At 35.7% G+C, this 23601-nt stretch overlaps 2 protein-coding genes across 2 annotated transcripts in view; both read right to left on the bottom strand.

Moving 5' to 3' along the window:
* The window catches only part of LOC135088665 (glutamine synthetase 2 cytoplasmic-like), a 229556-nt gene that overhangs the window by 133941 nt on the left and 72014 nt on the right, over nt 1-23601 (bottom strand). The window lies entirely within an intron of this gene.
* Nucleotides 1976-23157, bottom strand: LOC135088661 (uncharacterized). Its single transcript, XM_063983593.1, has 4 exons — nt 22684-23157; nt 12041-12544; nt 9161-9299; nt 1976-2820 (listed from the first exon to the last, which is right to left on the bottom strand). Exons 1-4 carry the CDS (start codon nt 22885-22887, stop codon nt 2513-2515), a joined length of 1155 nt encoding a protein of 384 aa, XP_063839663.1. The 5' UTR covers nt 22888-23157; the 3' UTR covers nt 1976-2512.

Below are 23601 nucleotides of genomic sequence, written 5' to 3' on the forward strand. Positions count from 1 at the left end.
CCTTTCCAGGAACAACGCATCCGGGATCGGAATTCGGGATTTGAGAAATAGAATTTGTATTAAAAATATGTTTAACATGTAAGGCGTTGGAATATACTTAATAATATTATGCTAACCTTTTAGAGGGTAATTTGAGTTTAACATAACTTCATTTCACATTCTGAATTTCTACAATTATTATGTGCCTTTGTTACATTTTATTTGAAGAACGTTAAGGGTTAAACTTAGGGTTGGCAGAAACTAAAGTTTTAAACTTAGTTCTCATTTGATGTTATTACCTATAGGCCAGTAGAATTAAACACAAAAATTGATTAAATCGGAAATAATTCCTACAAAAGATTTTTTTGCTTTAATGGCTTCATTGGTTGCCCATTAAGACTCTCCTAAGTTTTCGACTTCGACGGAGTTGTGCTTAAGTGGTGGGGGCCTCCGAAAGCGGCGTTTTTTCGGTTTTCCGGTTATACCGCGTAAAGGACTTACCCTATCGAAAAGTGGTCTTCATGACGGTTGAAGGGCACTTAATCCTGCATTGAATAAGACCAAATTCATATGTTTTGGACAAACCGTTCTCGCGCTAAAGTTCGGCAAAGTAGAAAATATACGTATAATTAATGACCCTCTCCACGTCCAATGGCTTGTTACCCACATGCTTCCAAGCCTTGTAAAGGGTCGCCTTAACCAGTGTAACCCTAACAAGGCTCACGAGTTTGATTCGCTTATCCTTGTTCGTCCCAGCCGTTCCTTAACTGCGGTTGCTGCACCTCTTCCTGACACTCTCCTGAACAACTCTGTGTTACCTAATGTGGCTGCCTCTCTTCCTTGTACCCTCCTGTACGATTGCATTGCTTAGCTATATGCCTGGTCCAAGGTTCGACGCCACAAAATCAACTTTGTACGCGTGAAAATAGTTTAAATACTATTTTCCGTGCTTGCAACATTTTTCTTTACTGCTTCGCCTCTATTAGTCGTAGAGTGATTGTATATATCCTATAGCCTTCCTCAATGTATGAGCTATTGAACACAAAAATAATGATTTCAATCAAACTAGTAATTCTTAAGATTAGCGCGTTCAAACAAACAAACAAAAAACTCTTCAGCGTTTTAATATGAACTTGTTGTTGTTGATTTTTGGCGTCGAACCTTAGACCAGGCATACGGCTAGGCAACGTAGTCATGCAGGAGGATACAAGGAAGAGGGGCAGCCACAGTAGGTAACACAGAGTCGTTCAGGTGAGTGCCAGGAAGAGGTGCAGCAACCGCAGTTAAGGAACGGCTGGGACGAACAAGGATAGGCGCATCAAGCTCGTAAGCCTTGATAGGGTTACACTGGTTGAGGTGGCCCTTTTCAAGACTTGGAAGCCTGTGGGTAACAAACCATTGGACGTGGAGAGGGTCATTAATTATACGTATATTTTCTACTTTGCCGAACTTTAGCGCGAGAACGGTTTGTCCAAAACATATGAATTTGGTCTTATTCAATGCAGGATTAAGTGCCCTTCAACCGTCATGAAGACCACTTTTTGATAGGGTAAGTCCTTTACGCGGTATAACCGGAAAACCGAAAAAATGCCTCTTTCGGGAGCCCCCACCACTTAAGCACAACTCCGTCGAAGTCGAAAACTTAGGAGAGTCTTAATGGGCAACCAATGAAGCCATTAAAACAATAAAATCTTTTGTAGGAATTATTTCCGATTTAAAAGCTAATTCTACTGGACTACTAATAGTGTTTTTAGAAATTAATGGGGAAAATTTCAATTAGTGGTTTAAAAATTTCAATTATTGCTTTAAAAATAATTTTGGACGTAATCGCATCGACTATAATACTAATTATTTAAGACACCAAAATAAGAAAATAACATTATTTTACATATTAAACGTAGGTAATTTTGTGAAAGTTTTGAATACTACCTACTTGAAACTAGTTTTAACTTAGTTATTCACCAACCTCAACCTATTATTTATTCTGTGCCTCAACTTCTATTCTAGTTAATATAGCATTCCCTTTAAATTTTATATTGTGCTTCGGTACATTACAATATTTACAATACATTGGATACAAAACAATCGACGTATGCGACTCGCGACGCCGCGCCACCATTCCGACAAAATCGACATGACTCATTCTCTAGAGGCACTGTTCCTTACACCCTCTAAATAAATATGCGAAGACATTTGCTATCATGACAAGGCTTCCTGCCTAAAAAACGATGTGCTATTGTGGAAAAAGATAATATAATCAAGTCAGTGAATGGATTGGAACAAGAGATACATTTACAACATAAATAATGTTGTGACATTAACTTATGACTACGTATATGTTTGTATGCAAGGAAATCAACAGTTTATAAACACAGATTTCTAAAATCTAACCAATCAACCATTCAATTCTAAAAATAATCAGCAAAAATAACCTTCTTAAAAGTTCCTGTCGATTTCCCTGTAATTTTCCGTATCGGTTCTGTGGTTTCATTCAACCCTATCTGAAAGTTCCGATGATTTGTGCGAGTAACTTTCATTCGAAATTGACCCAGAAAGTTTTGGGAATGCCTGGCTGTCTCAAACACTCGCTCCAAGTGTCGGAGTAGGCCGACTTCTCGTCAATGGTGGCTTTCCCGAGAATTTCCTTCTTCGCCATTTTTGTTTTACATCCCAAACTGATGTATATGCTGACTTTGTTGAGGCTCGCTTTGAACACCGTCAATTTCACAGTGGCTGACTTCGGGTCCCATCTTGCGGAGATTGTGGGCGCGAATCTGTCGCTCTTCCAGTAGCACTCTGCTTTGTTGGCCTCCAATATCGTTGCCTTCAGGTACAACGGCGCTGGAAATGTAAATTTACTTTTGGCATTATGGATAAACGTTTATGATTAATAGTAATCGCGTTTAGGGGTTAGGAGGTGGTTGGATAGTATTACTTAGTCTGTAGTAAATATTGGTCTAATTTGAAGTTGAAATTGCTTTAACGTTAGCTTTGAGGGGTAAATAATGTAACACACAATATCAACAAATGTGGGACTAAAATGATCAACTATTGAGTTTTTACAATTTTATGAGATCACATTGATGATTTATAAGAAATGATAAAAGCATAACTTGTTATTTTCATAAGTCATATCAGTGGTTCAGTGACGAAACTACGACGACTTAAAGACGAAAGTTTAAGACCGCGTCTTGCAAATACAGACTGTCCGCAAATACGAGGCGAAAAGGTCAAGACTCCAAGTTAGCAACACAGAGACGCTTTCATTCGTCATAATTACCTATTAAATATCTTGGCTATTTCGCAATGAGATGTGTCACACTCGTACCTACATTTGAAGCATTCATAGATTACATAGATAACAAAAATTTAACTTATTCAGACTATATTTTGTATCACAGCGTTTCGGCGAAATGAGTTTCGCCATTGATCTTTCTCAGACGTTATTATACTCGTAGAGCATGGATATTATTTAACAATTTGAAATTGTTCATAACATTTACAACAAAAAATATGTGGTTATTTATATGACAATGCCAGATTGTAAAGATGTTTCTTCATCTTGTTTTGTGATTCTATTCTGTCTTATACGAGTATCTTATGTCAAAAAAAAATCAATTTTATTCAAGGGTGCAGAGGGAAGCTCTTTACATATACTTTGCACGTAATCTGGATCTTGGACGACCAATAAAATTGTTCTAAATTTAGAAAATACGATGCTGCTTCCTTAACTCATTTTTACGAGCTTATAAAACTCATTTACTGAACAAGGCGTACGTTTTGAACAGTAAATGAACGTGTCACGTGTCCGGGCGATACGTGCGCGTATAATGTGCGACGCGGAATGAGCCGTCAGAGTGAATGCAAATCCTGAAAATGTTCACACTCCACGTGTATTTCAGCGACCGAACATCGAGAATTCACAGAACATAACATTAGTTAACGAACGTTTGATTGAATATAAATTATTCGATTTAAATAGTGGTTAACTTCCTGAAAAACAAACTGACACTGACGATGAACACTGATTCATTAAGCTATGAACAGTAGCAGCTCATTGTATCAGTTAAAGTGATATTTTGCAACCAAATGAAACCTGATGTGCAACTGCATTATACCTATTAATTTAATTGGATAAATATTAAAATGTTACACAATATCATCATTACTGAAGAAAACTAAATCATAAAGATGTCGAAACTAAATTATAAAGTAGTTAATTAATGATTCGAAAACCATATTTAATGAAAAAGAAAGTATATTAAGTGGTTACGTGTACTTAAATAACATTTTTAGAAAATTTGGCGCCGGGTTAGAAAGGTTTGCTAAGTAATTCTCGCGCATAACAAAGTAGGTGTGAGAGACCGTTTCGGAAATTTACTAGGGTTTCAACTTTCATTGTTTTCCTCGCACCTACAAAGTGGGTGTAATAGGGATCCTTTTTTCAGGGCAAATTTCAGGGTAACAGATTTCCCAAGCAAGCCTACCTACTCACAAGCATCAAGAAATAAGATTTAGGTACATACTTAGTTGCAGACTTATAAAACAACTCCAGCGATTTTTATTTGCATTTAGAGGTGTTACTTATTGAGGTTTATATTAAAAGTTTGAATATAATACAAATTATTGCGTGGTCATTCATTAATAGTAAGTAATTGACTGATAGGCTGGGTTTGTATCACCTAACTTCAAAGTGAGATTGTGCAACCCAGCCTTAGACATAACCCCAGAAAAGTCATGTTTTGGAACCTTTTAACATTTGACATGGAATCGAACCTAGAACCTACTCTTCGTAAAAATAACCGCACCACCTGCGGCACCGAACTTTTTTTCGAGTTTTAGAGGACCCTTATAAAAGTTTTGAGCCTATAGCAATGCAACCCGAACCAAAAACATAAATATTAAGTAGCTTCCTAAGTACTAAGAAAGTTACGTGCCCTGAGTTATAAAAAGGCTTCGAAGTTATAAACAGACATATTTATGTCAATGTTTCCTTTTCGGTACGAAGTTGAGGAGTCCCAATAATACATAAAAGTGAAAGTTCTGAACCTTTTTGTTTCCTACTACGGTTGCGGTGTCACCACCGGATCTTCTTGTATTTTTGTATAAAATACTGACATTGGAAAAGTTTGCAAACACTGTCTGATAATATTACAAGGCATCATGTGGCCGCACCTTTACGACAAATAGTTAAATAAAAATCCAATGTAAAAAAAACCTGATCAAAAACTACTTTTCATCTCTAGAAATAATATTCAAGGACCGTAACTAATATAAAGCTAGTTCACAAGTAAAAAAAGTGAGACTCATATTAAAGTAGGACAGAAATCGGCCTCAATATATTCAAGACGAAAACGCCAACTCATCCGTATTAACCATTCAACAAGCATACGGCTCGGCGACAACTCTCTCTTCAAACCAAAGAGCATATATGCCGCGCGACCCATCCGAGCGCTAAGCAAATAAATTCCTCCCGTACTTAGTACTTCAGAAAGTACAATTCGAATTAGCATAGCTTCCTTGGACAATGAAGTAACTGGTATTGGATGATTTGACTTCTGAGTATTATCGTCCTCATTGTTGAAATGGTATAGCTTCGAAACTTCGATTAGTTACATTACTCTGCATTGATTTCATAGCGTTATCCTTAGGTACGACGAGATAAGTAAGTACTGACGGCAAGTTAGTTCAAGTACTTTCACACAATATGAGTAAAAAATACAACCCAAAATTCGTTTATTTTAAGCGACAAACAAACGATTCATATAATAGAAAAGGATCACAGAAAACAGACCGGCTCCGACTGCCGTATTATAAATGGAAAGGAGATAAAGATCATCCTTCCTTTCTTATACAGAGATCTTACCACGTCTTTGCTAGAGCGAAAACAATTTATCATCATAGGAAACCGATGTGAGAACTTATGTTATTACGGGAACCCTTTGAGGCGCTGACATGTCATAGCAGAAAAAAAACAATTATCACATTTATACACCGTTTAAAAAAATGCTCGTCTACCTTCCTAAACTGAAAACGGAATAATCGTAAAAGCTTTTTGCACAGCAAAACACAGACATCCCATTTTCTTTCTTTCCTATTTGCTAATTAAGAGATAAAGTGTACTTCTGGCCTGCCTGCTTTGGTATCAAATCCACTGTAAACTACCCAAGAGTACCTAATTTTAATTACGCAGTGCCGGCCTAAATAAAAGACAAAAAGTGGCGAGAATCAGTTTTTAAGACTTGGTTTAATTTGACACACCTAAATATATATAAAATCGGTTAGCAAAGTACCTACGGCCAGAATTACCGGAAAACTGAAAATCTAATCCACATGAAGGAAGTTTTTCACCCTCAACAGACAATAAATTGCGATGGCTCCTACGTATACTGGCGTAAGTGAAAAAAGTAAATTTTACAGGAGAGCCATTTTAGTGGCCAGAACCATATTTTTGGGTCATATCTTCTGACCTACTAAAACGAATTTAATGAAATTTTACATTTAGCCTTAACATGTAATGCTTTTGCTACTGCTGTTATCAATTTTTATATTTTTCTTATATATTTTGAGATTTTACGCATTGCCCTTTTACGTCGGCATATTTCTATAATTTCATGTATATTGTTCAACGTAAAGAGACTTAAATGACAACGTAAATATAATATTTTGAGCGATTACTCTCTTTATTTATGCATGTAATTATTTTAATTGTTATCATGTGCTATATCAATAATAAATCAGTTAGAAAAAGTCGTTTAATGTACCGTTTTACGTTTTAACGCAAATACGCCCATATACTGTGCTCGAGATTTAGTTAGGTCTTTTAACATAATGTGTCATATTTTAAAAAAATATAAATAACTTGAAAAAATCGAATTGCCTAAGGCGGGAATTGAACCCACGATGCCTTAGGCAGTTCGATTTTTTCAAGTTATTTATAATTTTCAAATTAGTTTGAGATGCGACTCTTAACGCTAAAAATTAAATAACTATATAATGTGTCATAATTTATAAATAAAACAATTTGCTAAATATTTTCATGGCTTTATTTAAGATTTGGATTATAAAAAATATATGTTTATGTAAGCAACTACTCGTATAGATTGACGAATCGTATGATTGGGCTTTATACGTGGCGTAGTTTTGCACATACGCCTATTTGCCTAAAATTTTATTTTGTATCTAATGGAAAAAAATTTTTTTTTTCTTACTGATGTTATAGATTAGAGCAAAGTGAAATCATTGCTTAAATAATTGGAAAAAGACGTAAGCGGCAGTTTCGCCCTTATACGTAGGAGCCATCGTGGAGGATTGAAATAAAACCCTTCGTCCCCTAAAAACCTTACCCCTATCATCGGAGCATTACAATTTCTGCCTGTTAACCAACCAAATAAGGTCTTAGGTTTTCAGCTTTGAAAGCCTTTATTCAACTTAAGTATTCCGAAGCGATAAACGAGATTAATTAAGAAGTCATTTGCATACTTTTACAGGCAAATAAATTATAAAATGTAATAAAACTAACGTTTTAATCACAAATACGGTTAGCAATAATTTATTATTAGAATGCTTTAAATAGAGTTTATTTAAAAATGAAAACGTGCCTACTAGATAATTTTGGTAGACTTAGGCCCAGAACAGACGGTGAAACGCAACTGCAACGAAACTGCAACTTTGTGATGATTCTGATCAATGAAACTGAAACTGAAAGTTTCAAATTGGTCGCGTCATGTGTGGTCTCTCAACGGACGCTATGGCAGAAACTTAGATGCAACTCAAAAGTAACTAGCAGTTGCAGTTGCGTTTCACCGTCTGTTCTGGGCCTTAGGTAACGAGTGATACACACTCGACGTCGACATTTACTTATCAAATAACTAATACTACGAGTAGTCTGATTAAATTCCTTTACCATTATAATCAACACTAGATCAACGATCAAAGTTTAATGTACCTACCCTCGGTACTTGATATTAACAAGCTAAGATGAGATATAATTTCACTCTTCGTTAATCCCTAATTATATTAGGTGATTAAATTATAAATTAATCCCACTTGAAACATTATTATACACCTGAGGTGGAATTGTGTAAAGCAATCGTTATCATTTGACAGTTCATAACGTACGATTATTCTGTCAAACGCTTTGTTTAACTGACTTTATCGTACGTTATGAACTGTCAAATGATTACGATTGCTTTACACAATTCCACCTCTGATGACACACTTAAGACGCAAATCGTTCTGGAAAATAATAATTTGTTTGACCAGTGTCTAAGGCTGAGTTGCACTACCTAACTTTGACCGTAACTATAACGATAACCGGTGTTTTTGTATGGATTTTGACTGATTTTTGACGTTTGTCAAAGTTAAAGTAAGATGGTGCAACCGAGCCTAAGTCTAACAATGGAAATAACCATTTTCCCTGCCTACACGCGGACTCCGAACCGTGAACGATGAAGGGGCTTAAGTAAAACGGATTGGACTAGTGAGCGACGAATAAAACGCAGGAATATTCGGGTTTTCAAGCGAATATTGGTCGGCAATTTTACCCCCTCTAACTTCGTGCTCTCGCGAATTGGTTTGCGTTGAATATTTTTATCTTTTCAACGGCTGCCCATGAATGAAAGCATGGGTAAAAAGGTAAAAAGAAACGTCAAGTCCAATTAAATTCAATCGGTCGTAATTCTCCAGAGGAATTTTCCTACCAAAGAATTTAATTTAAAGCGCTACAAGGGTTGCCCTGAGAGTTCCGACAACTTCCGAGAATGCCGAAGTCATCGAATGCGCTAACAAATCCAATATCTCTAGTTGGAGGTACTTGTTTGATGAATGCACGTAACTCTGATGGACTGGAACTGGAAAGGCAGAATTCATTTGATATAGTTCTGAGAAATATCTGCCTGAGCCAGTGTTCGAACTTGATGAATGGATTTTAAATGCTGCAAAGGTGAGTCAATTTGATAGAGACAGTGATAATGGAGATAGTAACTACGGTGTGTTTAAAACTATAGTGACAAATAGGTACGTTAAAGGTACATTTAAGTTCTAGATTTTAACTACATTTTCATAGAAAAAGTTCATGCATTTGTTCTGTCGTTTGGTTCCAGTTACACACCCCACAGAGACAGAAGAAAAGTAACCTTTAGGTCCCTATACATAAAGTTTGTTTTTTCCAGCCATTCACCTTTGAACTGTTCCTGCTCCTGCATGGTCTGCACGCTGCACCTCAGCCGGTTGACGGTCAGCTGGACGTTGTCGTTGAGGCCATCCTCGCTGGCCGTGTAGAGGAGAGTCACCTCCAGCTGGCCCTTTTTGTTCTCTCTCTGTAGACAAATGGCAAAGGAACATATTTCAGTAATAAGACCTTAGATGTGGGCTTTGGCTTAGATCTTCTCATATGATTGTGGCTTTTCAGATTTTTAGTGGGTATGCCTTTTGCCTTTTTTTAAGGGAGAGCCTCTCACATAACCCACTAACTTGAATGTAATTAAAATGCCTTACCCTAGCCCAGGTACTAGGTGAAAACAAAACTAAGTTATAACGTAGAATATATAAAAAATATGGCACACCGACCTATTTTAAAACTGAGGTGGTATTTTTTTATTTTTCTATGTTCCGCGAGGATTTCATGACATGTATGAGAAAAGATATTATGTAGGTACCATATTTCATGAGTTTATGATCCGAATTCAGAATACTTGTACCTAATAAAAACAAGATTAATACCTAACTGAAACTGAAAATAGCAAGAGGTTTTACTTTCACTTGAAGATAACCGTAATATTTATTGTTTACTATACGATACTACGTTACACGTCGTGGATGTGTTGTCTTGTGTGTAAAGTAATAAAAGTAATCTCTGTTTTTCCAGTCCATAAACCTCATGTAAAATCCGGAAAAAAGGTTGACAAAAAACTGTAATAATGTCGCCGAGTTTCATGTTATTGTGTAAATAAGCATTTTTCTTACTTCGCTAACTGAAGGATATTCATGATTATTAACTAGGATATTTGCTTTTACTAATATTGTAAAGGTGTTTGTTTGAACTCGCTAATCTCAGGAGCTACTGGTCTGTTTTAAAAATATTCTCTCGGTTTTTGATGGTTCATTTTATTTATATTTATAGAAGAAGGCTAGGCTATAAATTTAATGTAGGTAGGTATAACATCCACATTACGACTAATTAATAACTAGAGTGGGAAAAAACATTCAAACCAGTTTCATAGCTCAATGATTTTCACGTGTAGTAGGTACGAAGTCGCAAGCACAGATTGATTACATTCTTGCAAGTTTTCTTTAAGTAGGTATTGAAGAACGCAATCCACATTTAAATGTAGTACCTACCTACCTAGCAGAATCGTTAGTATTAAACAAGGAACATAACAATCATAATAAACAACAGTTTTTATTGCTTTAGCCACAACTCGCAAAAAGACTAAAATGAATCGGTAAGACGTAAGACATTGCGTCAGCTCAATAACTATGTACTTATTACAGTCGGAGTAGGTAGTTGGTGGGTGCCTCCTAGACAGGGATCGGCCGAGGTCAGACCTATTCTATTGTAGGCGACCGAAGAGCCAAGATTTGATTCACACGTTAGTTACCCTGACTCATACTTAATAGACGTTATGCAAGATAATAAATGCGCATCGATTCGCTATTTGTGGATGAATTCGAGTTTTGCCGACTTGCAGTTGGTTAAATCACACGTCGTAATAACTAAAAACTATACGATGCTTTTTAGGCAGGTACAGAGGACAGCAATCAGACTTTTTTTGTAAATCCGGTCTTATTGCATCTCCATAATATCCCACAGTGTTCAGGTTTATGTGCTGTTCTATACATACCCTGTCGTCAACGCTATACTGGCGTCGTTAAAGCTAATTTCAAGGCAGGATCGTAAATAGAAGCGTAATATTAACCAAATGAAATTCCATTATAATTACATCAGAGCGAGAAACCAATATCTGTGCTACTGCAGCAGCAGCTAGTCACGCGAATTCAGTATTATGATCCATACTCGTATAGTCGACGCAAATAGGCATTAATTAAAAACATTAAATCATATATTATTCTTCGATAAATGAATAGAATTTAACAAAAACCAGATAAATATTTTACCAAAATAGTTTCTAGCCTATAAAGCAGTAAAATGGACTTAAATACTGCGAGCTGTGTGAGATACTGAAGACCGATACAATCTGGAATTCCCACACAATGCACATTGACGATCTATAATGCTGTAATGCGGCTATTCAATGTTCCATACTCTGTTTATTCCCTTTATGCGGTAGCAGATTACTGTATTAAACGGTGTAACTGAATTAACTGCCTTTCCGAAATAATGAAGCTAACCACATTAACCTAACTAGAAACTAAATATTATATTTACACAACAAAATGAAGATGAACTGCTATCATAACAATATCAAAATGAATAATCGATTACTCTTCGTCTAAGACAAGAAAGCTAAAAATATTGTTTAGAACTATTAGAAGAAGCAGCAGCTACAGAATTTAGCACAATTAACCTCCCTCGATCAAATTAACCTTCGTTTTTGTTAAACTGCTGTAACAAATTGCGGTTTGCTGTTGCTAGTCAAGAATTGGTGAATAAGATTTCCATATTTTGTTCTCTTTTGATTATTATGTTTGTCTTACTTTTTGAAGAAGAAAAACTAAATGCAATGGTTTTTCTATAGGTATTTTACTCATATCTGCAATATTTGTATACCTGTAGCTGCTAGATAGGTATGTTATGTATACAAACACATCACATAAAGCAGGTAACTCAATTGTATTTTATATGTAACTAGCTTTCCGCCCGCGGCTTCGCCCGCGTGGAATTTTGTCTGTCACAGAAAAACTTTATCGCGCGCGTCCCTGTTTCAAAAACCGGGATAAAAACTATCCTATGTTCTTTCCCGGGACTCAAACTATCTCTATGCCAAATTTCATCAAAATCGGTTGCGAGGTTTAAGCGGGAAAGCGTAACAGACAGACAGACAGACAGACAGACAGACAGAGTTACTTTCGCATTTATAATATTAGTTGGGATACGTACCCTTGAATCAGCCGCCACCAATCCACTTGTTATAGCATTGATGGGTCTCCAAATATCAGGAGTACCAATCAAACCATTCTTGAGATCATTCTGAAAGAGTTTTGAGTCGAAGTTCCACGTAGCAGCACCCACGGTTCTTCTCTTTTCCAAAAGTGACTTCTGAGCTATGGCTTCTGCTTTTGTCGACTTAAAACTACTGAATGTCTTTTCTAGAAATCCTGATTTAGGTTTCGTTTCCTCTTGGTCTGATACCTTAGGAGTCTTTTTCGCGTCTAATGTTTTGCTATTTTTCCGCCTGTCTGTCTCTTGTTTGGGAGGCTCTAATATGGCGTAAATTGTCAGTGACAAAAAATGGCCGGCTAACAAACTCTGAAGGTCACCTTTTTCTGTGGGTTTCTTCGCATCTTTCGGTTTCAATTGGAATTTAAAGTCTTCATTCCAAACTGGCCACGAACTTTCTTGTAATGTTGTTTCGAACTTACTGTCCCCCGGAAAAAGCTTAACCTGAAACACAATAAGCAATGATTTTTATGCACATACATAACCATTTCTTGTTGTAAAATTGTATGAGAAAGATGCTCTGTCTGACATGTATACTAAGTATCTTAGGTAAGTAAGTAAATACCGACTGAAGACGCAAACAATAGATTTCTGTTTCTTTTTATTTTTTCAGTAGAATTTGGTGATATACAAATGTATTATGTAATAAGATATGTAAGTGTTCAGATTGCTATAATATAGTTGTTTCTACATAATATAAATATTCATAAAGGTTGGAGAGTCCGAACAAACACGGCATTTAAAAATGTTGTTTAAAACAATAAAAGCAGGTACACAGTGTTACTTTACGATCATTAAAGCATGTACCTTTAGAGGAAACATACAACAACGGTCAAGAGAACAATAGGCACCGTACACTCATTACGTTTTTGTCATAAGAGTCGTTAATAAAAACGGCCCTTCCCATTTTCATTTAACTGATGTAGTTCAGAGCACTTCAGACAACACATCGTCCATTTGCGACGACACTGTGATATATCAAAAACAGTGGTTTTACAGAAATCGACATTTTAACTTTTGAATGACCATAACTCTTAAAATAAGGTTAGGATTACCTAATTGTGTATGAAACGTTTAAAGATTAACTATTAATGAATTTAAATATTTATAGTAAGACATAACTTTGCGTCTAAATTGATAAAATTATAGCGATTGAAAAAAAAAGAGACAACTTATCACGTTGTTCTAGTAAAAAATAATATTTTGAAGATGGTAAGTTCAGTTGTCACGTTGTAGATGATATAAAAAAATGTATTTATATAAGTCATTATTTAGATAAAACGTTGATCTTGAAAAAAAATTTTTTATTTTACTAACATTACAATCATTAAAAATGAGGTAATTATTGGAACAGGCCAATATTTCGCTTTGCCATGTTAAATTTCACTTATAAAAATATTATCTAAGTAGACAGACAGTTGTATACATACAATATTTAAGTACACATTAAGTTTTCTTATTCTAAAAACTAATACTTATCAAAATAAACGAAAAACTCTCAAAAGTAAAACCTCGTAAACTACTACAAAAAACACAGTAAGAGAAACTGTGCTAAGTATGTATGTATGCAGAAAAAAAAATTGTAGGTACCTACTAGGTTAGTAAATAGATGTTTTTTAACAGACTAGTTATGACAATTTAATCCTAAAACTATCAACGCAAAAATCGCCGTCTCCGGCGCATAAAATGGCAAAAAAGCGACATTTTGGTACCTTTTAGGGTCTTTTAGATTTTATACTTATTTAAAATTAAATTTATAAAAGATATTTAAATAATGTATTAATAGTGAAAAATAACAACCACTATTATTTTATAAATAATGTAGCCATTTTATTGGCGTAGTTTTTCTGCAATAGTTATACCTATTGCAATATTATTATACAAAACAATGTTGCGCCCGCCAAAGTAAATTTGGGCAAGATGCGATAAAATTCCATTAATTGCTGATGATCTGTAATTATATTAAAACATTGAAATACCTTTTTTTGCAGAAAGCAAAATATAGCCAATACAGCTAAGTAACATTGAATAATTACATAATAATAAATAAATAAATATCTGGGGTCATCCAACGCATTGCTATTCTAGCATACTTCTACTAATAGATAATTTTGTTAGCTATCGTCTTAGATTAAGCTAATCTAAGGCTATTGTATGATAATATAAAATATTTTGCTTGTTGTGTCTGTAAAAACAGACAGTCGTATAAGTATGTTTTATTTGCACTGTATTTCTAGTATTTGAACTATTCTTCAAAACGAATGTATGTTTATCAGTCTATATCTACTCATATTAGTTCCGACGTTATTGTAGCTCAAAGAGACCCTTTCACAGCGCTCGCATAGCGCTGTTAGTCATGTTGTCGGATTAGATTGTGGAATTCCTTCAGGCAGTGCATCGCCACCTTTGCTTTTTTGCATTGCTAGTCCCCATCTGTAATGATATCTGGAGTTTAGTATTACTGTTTAGCGTATACAACGTGACAAGTAGATATACCATTCAATTTCAATAACATGTATTCTGCAATAACAGAACATCAACAAATGACCTACAACATATTTCCAATATAGGAAAAAATTTCATCATCTACAACGTTACTAGTTAAGATGTCCCGATGATACTTCGATTTTCTTACAAGAATAACGTGACATATAAATAATTTATCTTTTACTTTGCTTTTTGTTTTAGAAGAACACTGTGATAAGTATGACGTGCCCCATTGTCGAATAAAATAAAAATATTTTAAAAACTTACCTTTGTCATCAATACCGCGGTATCCTCGAGATGTCACGTTTTTCTTAAAAACGAAGAGCACCTCACATCTCAAAGCGCAGGTGGCAACTGAACTGTCACAGTGTCGAAGCCAACTAGATCGCCGAACGAGCCAGCGCTATAACGTAATATTTTGTCTCTTTCTCTCATAGTATTGTTGTTTTTGGAGTAACAAATACCCTGTTTTTGGAGATAAAAGAACGCAAGATCGCGGTTCAGAATTTCGGTAAAACAAAAAATCGTATATGTCGAGATGTCACAGTGTCGTCGCAAATGGGCGACATCATCCAGCTAAACTCTAGAATCTTAAATGCTTCTAATTAGAGCTATTTTGCAACAAAATGTTACTATCTGATATGCTGTCGCCTGTACCTCCATACTAAACAGTTCAATATTATATGACGGCTATTACCGTGATAGCGAGTGATAGTGATACCTAGAGTGATAATGCACAATTTAATGACCTAACTAAAAAGCGTGACGCACCGATAAGGTGCGATAAAATTGTACATTTAGCCACACACAGTACTAAAAACAATTTCGTTCATAAAGCGATTTTAGTATTTACCTATGATAAGGAAATAAATGAATTGTATAGCGGTTACTATTCATATAATATCTTGTAAGGTAAAAACACGACTAGTAGAGCTTGTATAGGTACGCATATTGTTAGATTCACACGCTAATCGATAAAAAGTAGACAAAATAATGCATTATTAATCGAAAGCCAGACTTCCTGCAACCCATTGGGCTAAAGATAGCGTCCGACGGTCATCGGAAAAAATATTGGAGGTAGGTATCGCCATTCTTAATTGAGAGAAATCCCGATTCATGAACTTAAAATAGAGTTGATCATCTTCAATACATAATATCAATATCTAAGTAATCAACCTCTATCTGAAGATTGAATTATGTGTTATTGTTTGTCTAAACAAAGTTCTGTGGTTGTGATATGAATTATTATTGACTTGATTGACTCCTCAAATATAGACTTCGATGTTAGTAAAAGTAGGTAATCTGATTATGTCTGTAGGTTCTTGTATTTATAGTAACTACTAGCTTTCCGCCCGCGGCTTCGCCCGCGTGGAATTTTGTCTGTCACAGAAAAACTTTATCGCGCGCGTCCCTGTTTCAAAAACCGGGATAAAAACTATCCTATGTTCTTTCCCGGGACTCAAACTATCTCTATGCCAAATTTCATCAAAATCGGTTGCGAGGTTTAAGCGGGAAAGCGTAACAGACAGACAGACAGACAGACAGACAGAGTTACTTTCGCATTTATAATATTAGTTGGGATGACTACAAGTCAAATCATATCAAAAATATTTATTCAATTTAGACCAGTATTTTGGAACCTATAAACGTCAAAAATAATAAAAGAAAGAGTATGTAGCCCCTGAGGCAAACTTTAACTTGAGCAGAGAACGCCCTGAAGCAAGTTACGGGCAGTTCTCTAACTATAGGGGCCTACACGAAGGCTTGGTAGCATTTGTCTTGAGTTCAAAGGTTCAATTTCCCCCACCGGGACAATTAAGTACCTAAACAAACTTGCCTTAAATAGGGTCTGGGTGGCTAGAAGTCGCTTTGTTAAAAATACCTACATACTGTAAACAGGTAGATTTTATTGCCCCCATACCGTCAATGTACCTATACTAATCTATAGTAATCTATACTATCTATATTCTTTACTAAGTAATCTAAATGCGAAAGTAACTCTGTCTGTCTGTCTTGCTATCACGCCTAAACCACTGAACCGATTTTGATGAAATTTGACATAGAGATAGTTTGAGTCCTGGGAAAGGACATAAGTAGGATAGTTTTGATCCCGGTTTTTGAAACAGGGACGCGCGCGATATACTTTTTCTGTAACAGACAAAATTCCACGCGGGCGAAGCCGCGGGCGGAAAGCTAGTAACTTATATTTAAATACTTTATCACAAATTATTTTAATGGAATTTTAATTTCAATAAAATTATAACTTCAGACAGGTATCTTTGTCTTCCTTTTTAATTTTTTAAATAAAAATTCCATAATTAGCGAGTAATCCCCTAGTTCGAGTCAGTTAGACCACGTTAGACCTTCTTGCAAAATCGGAGCTTTTATTCGATTAAACAAATCGTAACACTGAGTTGTAAGCTTAGATTAGGCTTTTTAATTTAAGGTTGTAAGTTTTTTTAACACCTTTTATTAAAAACAAGTTGCGCTAGTTAAGGTAAGTGCCCCCTACTTCGGTATATTAAGGCTCTTACAACTTTAACATTTTATTTAAAAATAACCAAGCATGATATCAGTATGAAAGCTTTTGTATGCTAAACTTTGGTCTTTTGACAGTAAGTTAATACATAATTTATAGTTATATAGTTTGAACTTTTTTTTATATTAATTTTTCTGCGGACCTCTTGTTTGGATCCTGTTTCGTGACAAAATTTTGCTCTGTTTCTAAGTTCGTGAACTCATGTCCCCTATTTCGGGATAAGGTTTTATGCATACAGTTAGGATATTTTAATAATGATTAAGGGTTTAATAAATTTAAAAACGATAATAAACATTTAGAATAAAATAAATATGTGAAATTGACGATATTACTTACCTGAAATATTCATAAGAAATAATGTGAGTCTAGTATAATATTTTGATTTGTTAATTCTAACAATATGTGAAAATATTTATATAACCATTAGAAATGTAGGGGGGGGAACTTAACCCCCCCCCCCCCCTCGTACCCATAAAATTTAGATTTGTTAATTCTAGCGATAGTTATGTGAAAATATTTATATTAACCATTAGAAATGTGGGGGGGGACTTACCCCCCCCTTCTTACCCATAAAATTTTGATTTGTAACCCCCCCCCCCCTCTCCCCATAATCCCACCCCTGGAGCTGTTTCAAGTGAGGGTAGACCCCCCCCCCCTGAAAATAACCCCAGATACGCCAATGACTCATATTAAAAAGTAAGTAATTAATTAATTTCTTAGGTAGGTAAGTATTAAAAACTAAAAAATATGTCGATTTCTTTGATGGTGTGTGTCATAAAAGTACCTAACACCATACATTTATAAATCACGAACTTGGAAAAAAGTAACAATAATACGGTTCATTGTTTCGTGATACTGATTATTCCAAATTCCCCAAGTAAAATTCATGGATTATTGTCAAAATGTGTCAATTAACTATTATCTATCCCATATAGGTACAATACAAATAAACAAAGATAAATAAAACAAATCGAAATAAAACTAAAATTATGCTGGTACTACTTGTGCTAATTTATCTTAAAATTGGTCATATATGTGAACTTCAAACTCGTGTCATATAAATTCTAGTGAACGAAACATATACCGAATTTAGGTCATGAGAAACTTAAATAAATGCATTATTTGTTTCATAACTTACATTTAAATTATTATAAATAATTATTTAATAACCAAGCATCAAAATGTTATCCATAATATCCTTGAATCGGTAGTGTCACGAAATAGGGGACACCCGAAAAATAATATGTACGCTATTTCGTGAGTCAATTAATCGCAATTTTAAAGGAATTCTACGTTTTCATATAACTTTTTTCTAAGCCAAATCAATTGTCAAGGAACACATGAAACCACTATTACAAGTTTTATTTAAATGGACGTTCCTTCGCCTTTTTATAAGCTTAAGAAGTTGGAGCGCTAACCTTACGGTGAGAGCAACCTTTGCAAGCCGCACGGCTGTTTTTGGCTCTCTGAGAGTTTGAAGCTTCGTATTGCTCTCATTTTTGGCGCCACAATGTTGGTACTTGGTTTTTTAGATAGCTTAAATAATAGAGTTTTTGTAGTAATGAAGAATTTTTATAAATAATATTCCATTTGCTTATTATTTGAGCTAGAAAAAAAACTTACGAATTTACGTACTATCACGAACTAGTAGCCGTTTACCTTAAGCAATAAAAATACGAGTAATTTGTGCAGCTATCTATTCAATGCATTAATATTTAACACAGAAATTCAATGATTGATTCGCTTTCCTTATTTCACACGCTAATCGATGAAGCTAATACCTAGTTTATAAATCAATCTTACGAGTATGTATTGATTACCATTGTTAACTACGAGTACCTACTTACTTCTTATGTATAGGTAGGTACTTATATGTTCGTATGTTATCCACTATCATTTAGATTCGATTACTCAGTGTAGACTGTAGAGTTTATACACCCGCAAGCGCAAGGTCCTTAATTGGATTCTGTACTTGGATTAAACAATATTTGGGATTTTTAGTAACTTACAGTGACACAATTTTGTGTCTTAAAACAGTTAAAATGAGTGATGGAAATTTAAAAATTCTTCATTCATTAACGATTTGTTGAATAAGACAATCTAAAATCTCAATTAGAGCATGACATCCCTAATTTCGCGAGCGTCCATAAATCAAGCGACGTCGATTATTGCCGTCGACCGGTGCACATTTATCATTTTTTACTCTGTATCTGGTCCGTATACTCTGAAAATAACTCAGTAAAAATTTATTTATAAGGCTGGTATTACTACACACAGTAACTGGTATGCGGCGACTACGAGTATTATAGCTTCGTTTTACTTCTTTTGTAGGTAGGTTGCAGTTTATAATTGAGGATAATAACGTTTTAAAACATTGCTGTGAGCTTAATATCATAAGACCTTGAGATTAAGTAACCTCTTTTTTAAAACATTGCCGCGTTCCATGAACTTAAGTTAATAACCAAACTAATTTATTTCCAGTACTTAACATTAACATAAACTTGTTTTAGTTATTTAGGTACCATGTGTTTTAGCGATAATTTTTACTGCATTCCAAATGCTTTATGATAAACCAATACGATGAGTTACGTAAGTACGACGTACGTGTCATCCAGCAGTACCTAAAAAGAAACAACTACCTGCAGAAGATAAAGTAGGTAGGTACCTACGGATGCACCTATGTTTGACATTTCAGTTTACCCTTTTTATAAAAGGGCAGAGCGACCATATACTATTCTTTAGTAAACATGACTTCCTACTTGACATTACGTCGTAAATTCTCTACTGAATATTTGGTAGCTAAGTATCTAAGTGATAAATTTAACCCCAAATAAATTCTTATTCCTCATTAAATGGTCCTCGTTCGTTCCCCTCGACTTGATTTTCTGAGCAATTCCTAAAGTAGGTAGGTAGGTAGGTACTACTTCGATTATTGCACGTAGAGTATGAGCTAGGTAATCAGGTGTCTAAACTTAGTTACCTTATCCATTCCTAGACTCATCTAAAGCCAAACCTCAGTCGAGTTGGCCTCAATTAATATACTAATTAGACGGATGCCAGTGAGTTACCAGGCCGCGTGCTAGAGTTAATTACTAACGCCCGTATTCACAAACGATACCTACTTGCTTAAGTGAAGCAGCAAATCGAACGCACAGCGTTGAATAGAGCTCTGTGATTGGTTCGTGTGTATCCCTGTGTGTCCACGCGCACTATGAGACCTCATATGACTGTTTGTGAATACGGGCGTTAGTGATTTAAGTAAGAGTAACGTAGGTACACGGTCAGTAAAATATTTTCCCGGTAAAATCATACATCGAATGCTAATGTGCGATTTAAGCGTCAAAATTTTTCAGGAACTACATAGCCTGGTGAACGGCTGAACTTATTTGGGTTGCTAAATGGAAAATTGATCTTTGATTTAAATTGGGATTAACCTAACCTAGTAACCTACCCTACCAGCACCGCGTCTCCGCGGCGAAGACGCTCCGCTTTGAAAACGCTTGCAATCCGCCAGTTTGACAAGGCCCTAACGCAGAATACTCCACACTTACAGTGATAAGTATAAACGCCCAAACCTTAACTACCAAACTCATTACCACCAAGAGACCACTATACATTTACCAATATTCTGTTCCATTAACATGTCGATGCCAACATCAATGCGATTATTAGACAATTTATTAGATTGACCTATGTGAATAGGTATGCCCTATTCACGTAGGTACCTACATAATATTACAAGGAATCCTTCTTCATCCTTGTCAAGGATGAGGGTATTGCCCGAAAATTAATCATTCACGAGTTAAACTGATGGTCTATTGTTTTATTTGAGTACCCACGTGCACTTTCCATTTTGTTATTATACGTAAGTAGGAGGATTCCGTCAACTGGGACCGCAATTAACTGGGACCGCGGTCCCAGTCGCCGGATGCGTAAAAATTAAATAATTTTCTTCCGGCGACTGGGACCACTCATGGATTTTAGTACTGTACCAATTTTAGATTGAATAATATTTTCTTTTAAGTTATCTATGAGTGGTCCCAGTCGCCGGAAGAAAATTATTATTTTTTATGGATCCGGCAACTGGGACCGCGGTCCTAGTTAATTGCGGTCCCAGTCGCCGGAAGCCTCGTAAGTAGGAAGTAGCAGGTTATGTACCTACAAGTAATTATTGTGATAATACCTAATGTACTTACAAAATTATAGAGAAAATAAAAAAGCTATCAAAGTTCCAATTTCCAAACCACGTCTGTGCCGTCGATATCAAGATAGAAAATGAACGAACCGAATACGCCTTTGTATCCAAAAAACCTTGCCTTTTACATTGAAATTATTTTACCAGAATTTTACGTTAGGTAGGTAAGTAAGTACCTGCTTAACTTTCAATAACGTCGATATTTTTAATTGTGAAAACTCTTCCTAACAATGCCGAAAAAACCTTCCCGCCTTGTTCAAATAAGAATGGGTAAGGGTAAAACTTCGGCGGTCTCTCTCAACGGGAAAAATACATAAAATACTTATTGGGTTATTTTTTCCGCATAGATAGGTAGGTTATCTTCGGTTCTGTAGTTTATTAAGATAACGCTTTAGTAGGTACCTCAAATAAGGCTAATGGACAATTTTATGAGATGAGAGGCCCACACTAGGATTTGCAAACATTGGGCTTATTCGATAAAAGGAATTAGCTTAGAGCAATGTTGATGATGACAGAATAAACTTTATTTAGGGATAATGGATGTGGTGTATAAATGACGACGAAATTCTAGTCTGAAAGACCTCACACATCACAGTATCGCAAAAAAAAAAAATGGCGTGAAGGGTACAATCCTGCTCCATCCGCCATAAAGATTCGAGTAGGTAGGTACCAAGGTATGCCTCGCTACCTTTTGTCACAGTATACTACTGTGTTTTGTTTTCCTCGGGCGTCAGATGGCAATAAAAACAGAAACCCGAGATTCCCAACTACCGCACTGTTTCGTAACAATTGGCCCTGGGGGAGCTTCTTCGAAGGACGTGAACTAATAAGTTGATTGAGAACATGTGAAATGGCATAGTACCTACCTACCTACCTACAGGGGTAGGTGATTTTATTACAGATTCGTGCGCAGTGGGCTAACAAAAGTAGGGTGTAAGTATGGTGAAAAATTGCAAAAGTCCCAGAGCAAAAATTGTAGGAAAACAAACCTCAACCGAAAGGCGCTTTAGAAGCTTGCAATCGATCGCCCTAAATAGCTAATAAAAGGAGGAGGTCTATGGTCAGCAGTGGGAGAACAACAGTTGAATAACGATAAAATGTGATTTAATCGGATTGCTTGAGACAATAAATTTTAAAATCAATAATAGAAACAGTACACGCCAGTGTAGTACTAATTAGTGGCCTAATTAGAAAGTTGTGAAGACAAGTCTCACATACTTCTACAGTATTCATAACCCAATCCAATTCAAGCATTTATCTCTAGGTAATCTCAAGTTAGTCACTAATTGCATAACACAAAATTGTAAGCGATAACATCGTTTACCGATCGACAGATAAACGTAAACAATGTTCGGAAGTCACCTTAACGAGGTATCCATGGGCGCGACTCAGTCCAAACAAGGAGGGGAGGTGTCTCGCGCCGATAACGGTCACGAACAAGTTCTTGGCCACCGGGTGCAGCGCTAACTTGAACCCGATCTCCGGTTCCAAGCTTCCACTACCCGCTAACTGACCCTCCCTGTTATTGTTCAAAATATTCTTCAACTTATTAAGTGAAAACGCCATTGTAAACAACGTCTCCAGTAGCCGCTGTCCGCTACACCAATAAAACCGGTCTGTTGAATTAATTAAACACGCAACGCAATTACAGCCCTCAGTTCTTTGTCCTTATACATCTTCAGTCACATCATCACGGACACAACCACCGCGAGTTTAAAAACCCATTGAACAACTGACTATCGGAACTTCAATTGATTGTCACGTATTTTACGCTCGTTCGCGCATTCGATATGAGTACTTCCCGCTGTCAACTAACACACACTGATGAATTTAACATCAATGAACACATGCGAGGGCATCTTTTTTCTCTTTCTGGTCCGCGATAATTACTACACTACCGCCACAATGGTTGTAGTTGTGAACGTGAATGTCATTGAAGTATTTTGTACACATGCTAGCGCCATCTGTTGCAACGTCGTAAATTATCAATAAAACGTCAATAGATGGCGTTGTAAAATCAATGCACATACACAAAACCCAATTTTATCTTTGTGACACAAAGATAAAGTTTGTTTGTACCAGCAAAATGAAATGTACAACAATATTAGGTACTTACTTCAGAGATAATATGATGAGTCAACTTCGTCAAAAAGTTTATTTTTTGTCTACTTGAATCGCTAAATTGAAAAAGTTGCGATGTATAGAATCGAAACTCCATAATGAACTTTTCGCTTTTCACGTTTGAATAATATCTTGTAAAATCCTGAATTTTTAATTAGA

Source organism: Ostrinia nubilalis, chromosome 4 (genome assembly GCF_963855985.1).
Source record: "Ostrinia nubilalis chromosome 4, ilOstNubi1.1, whole genome shotgun sequence".
Classification (NCBI taxonomy): domain Eukaryota; kingdom Metazoa; phylum Arthropoda; class Insecta; order Lepidoptera; family Crambidae; genus Ostrinia; species Ostrinia nubilalis.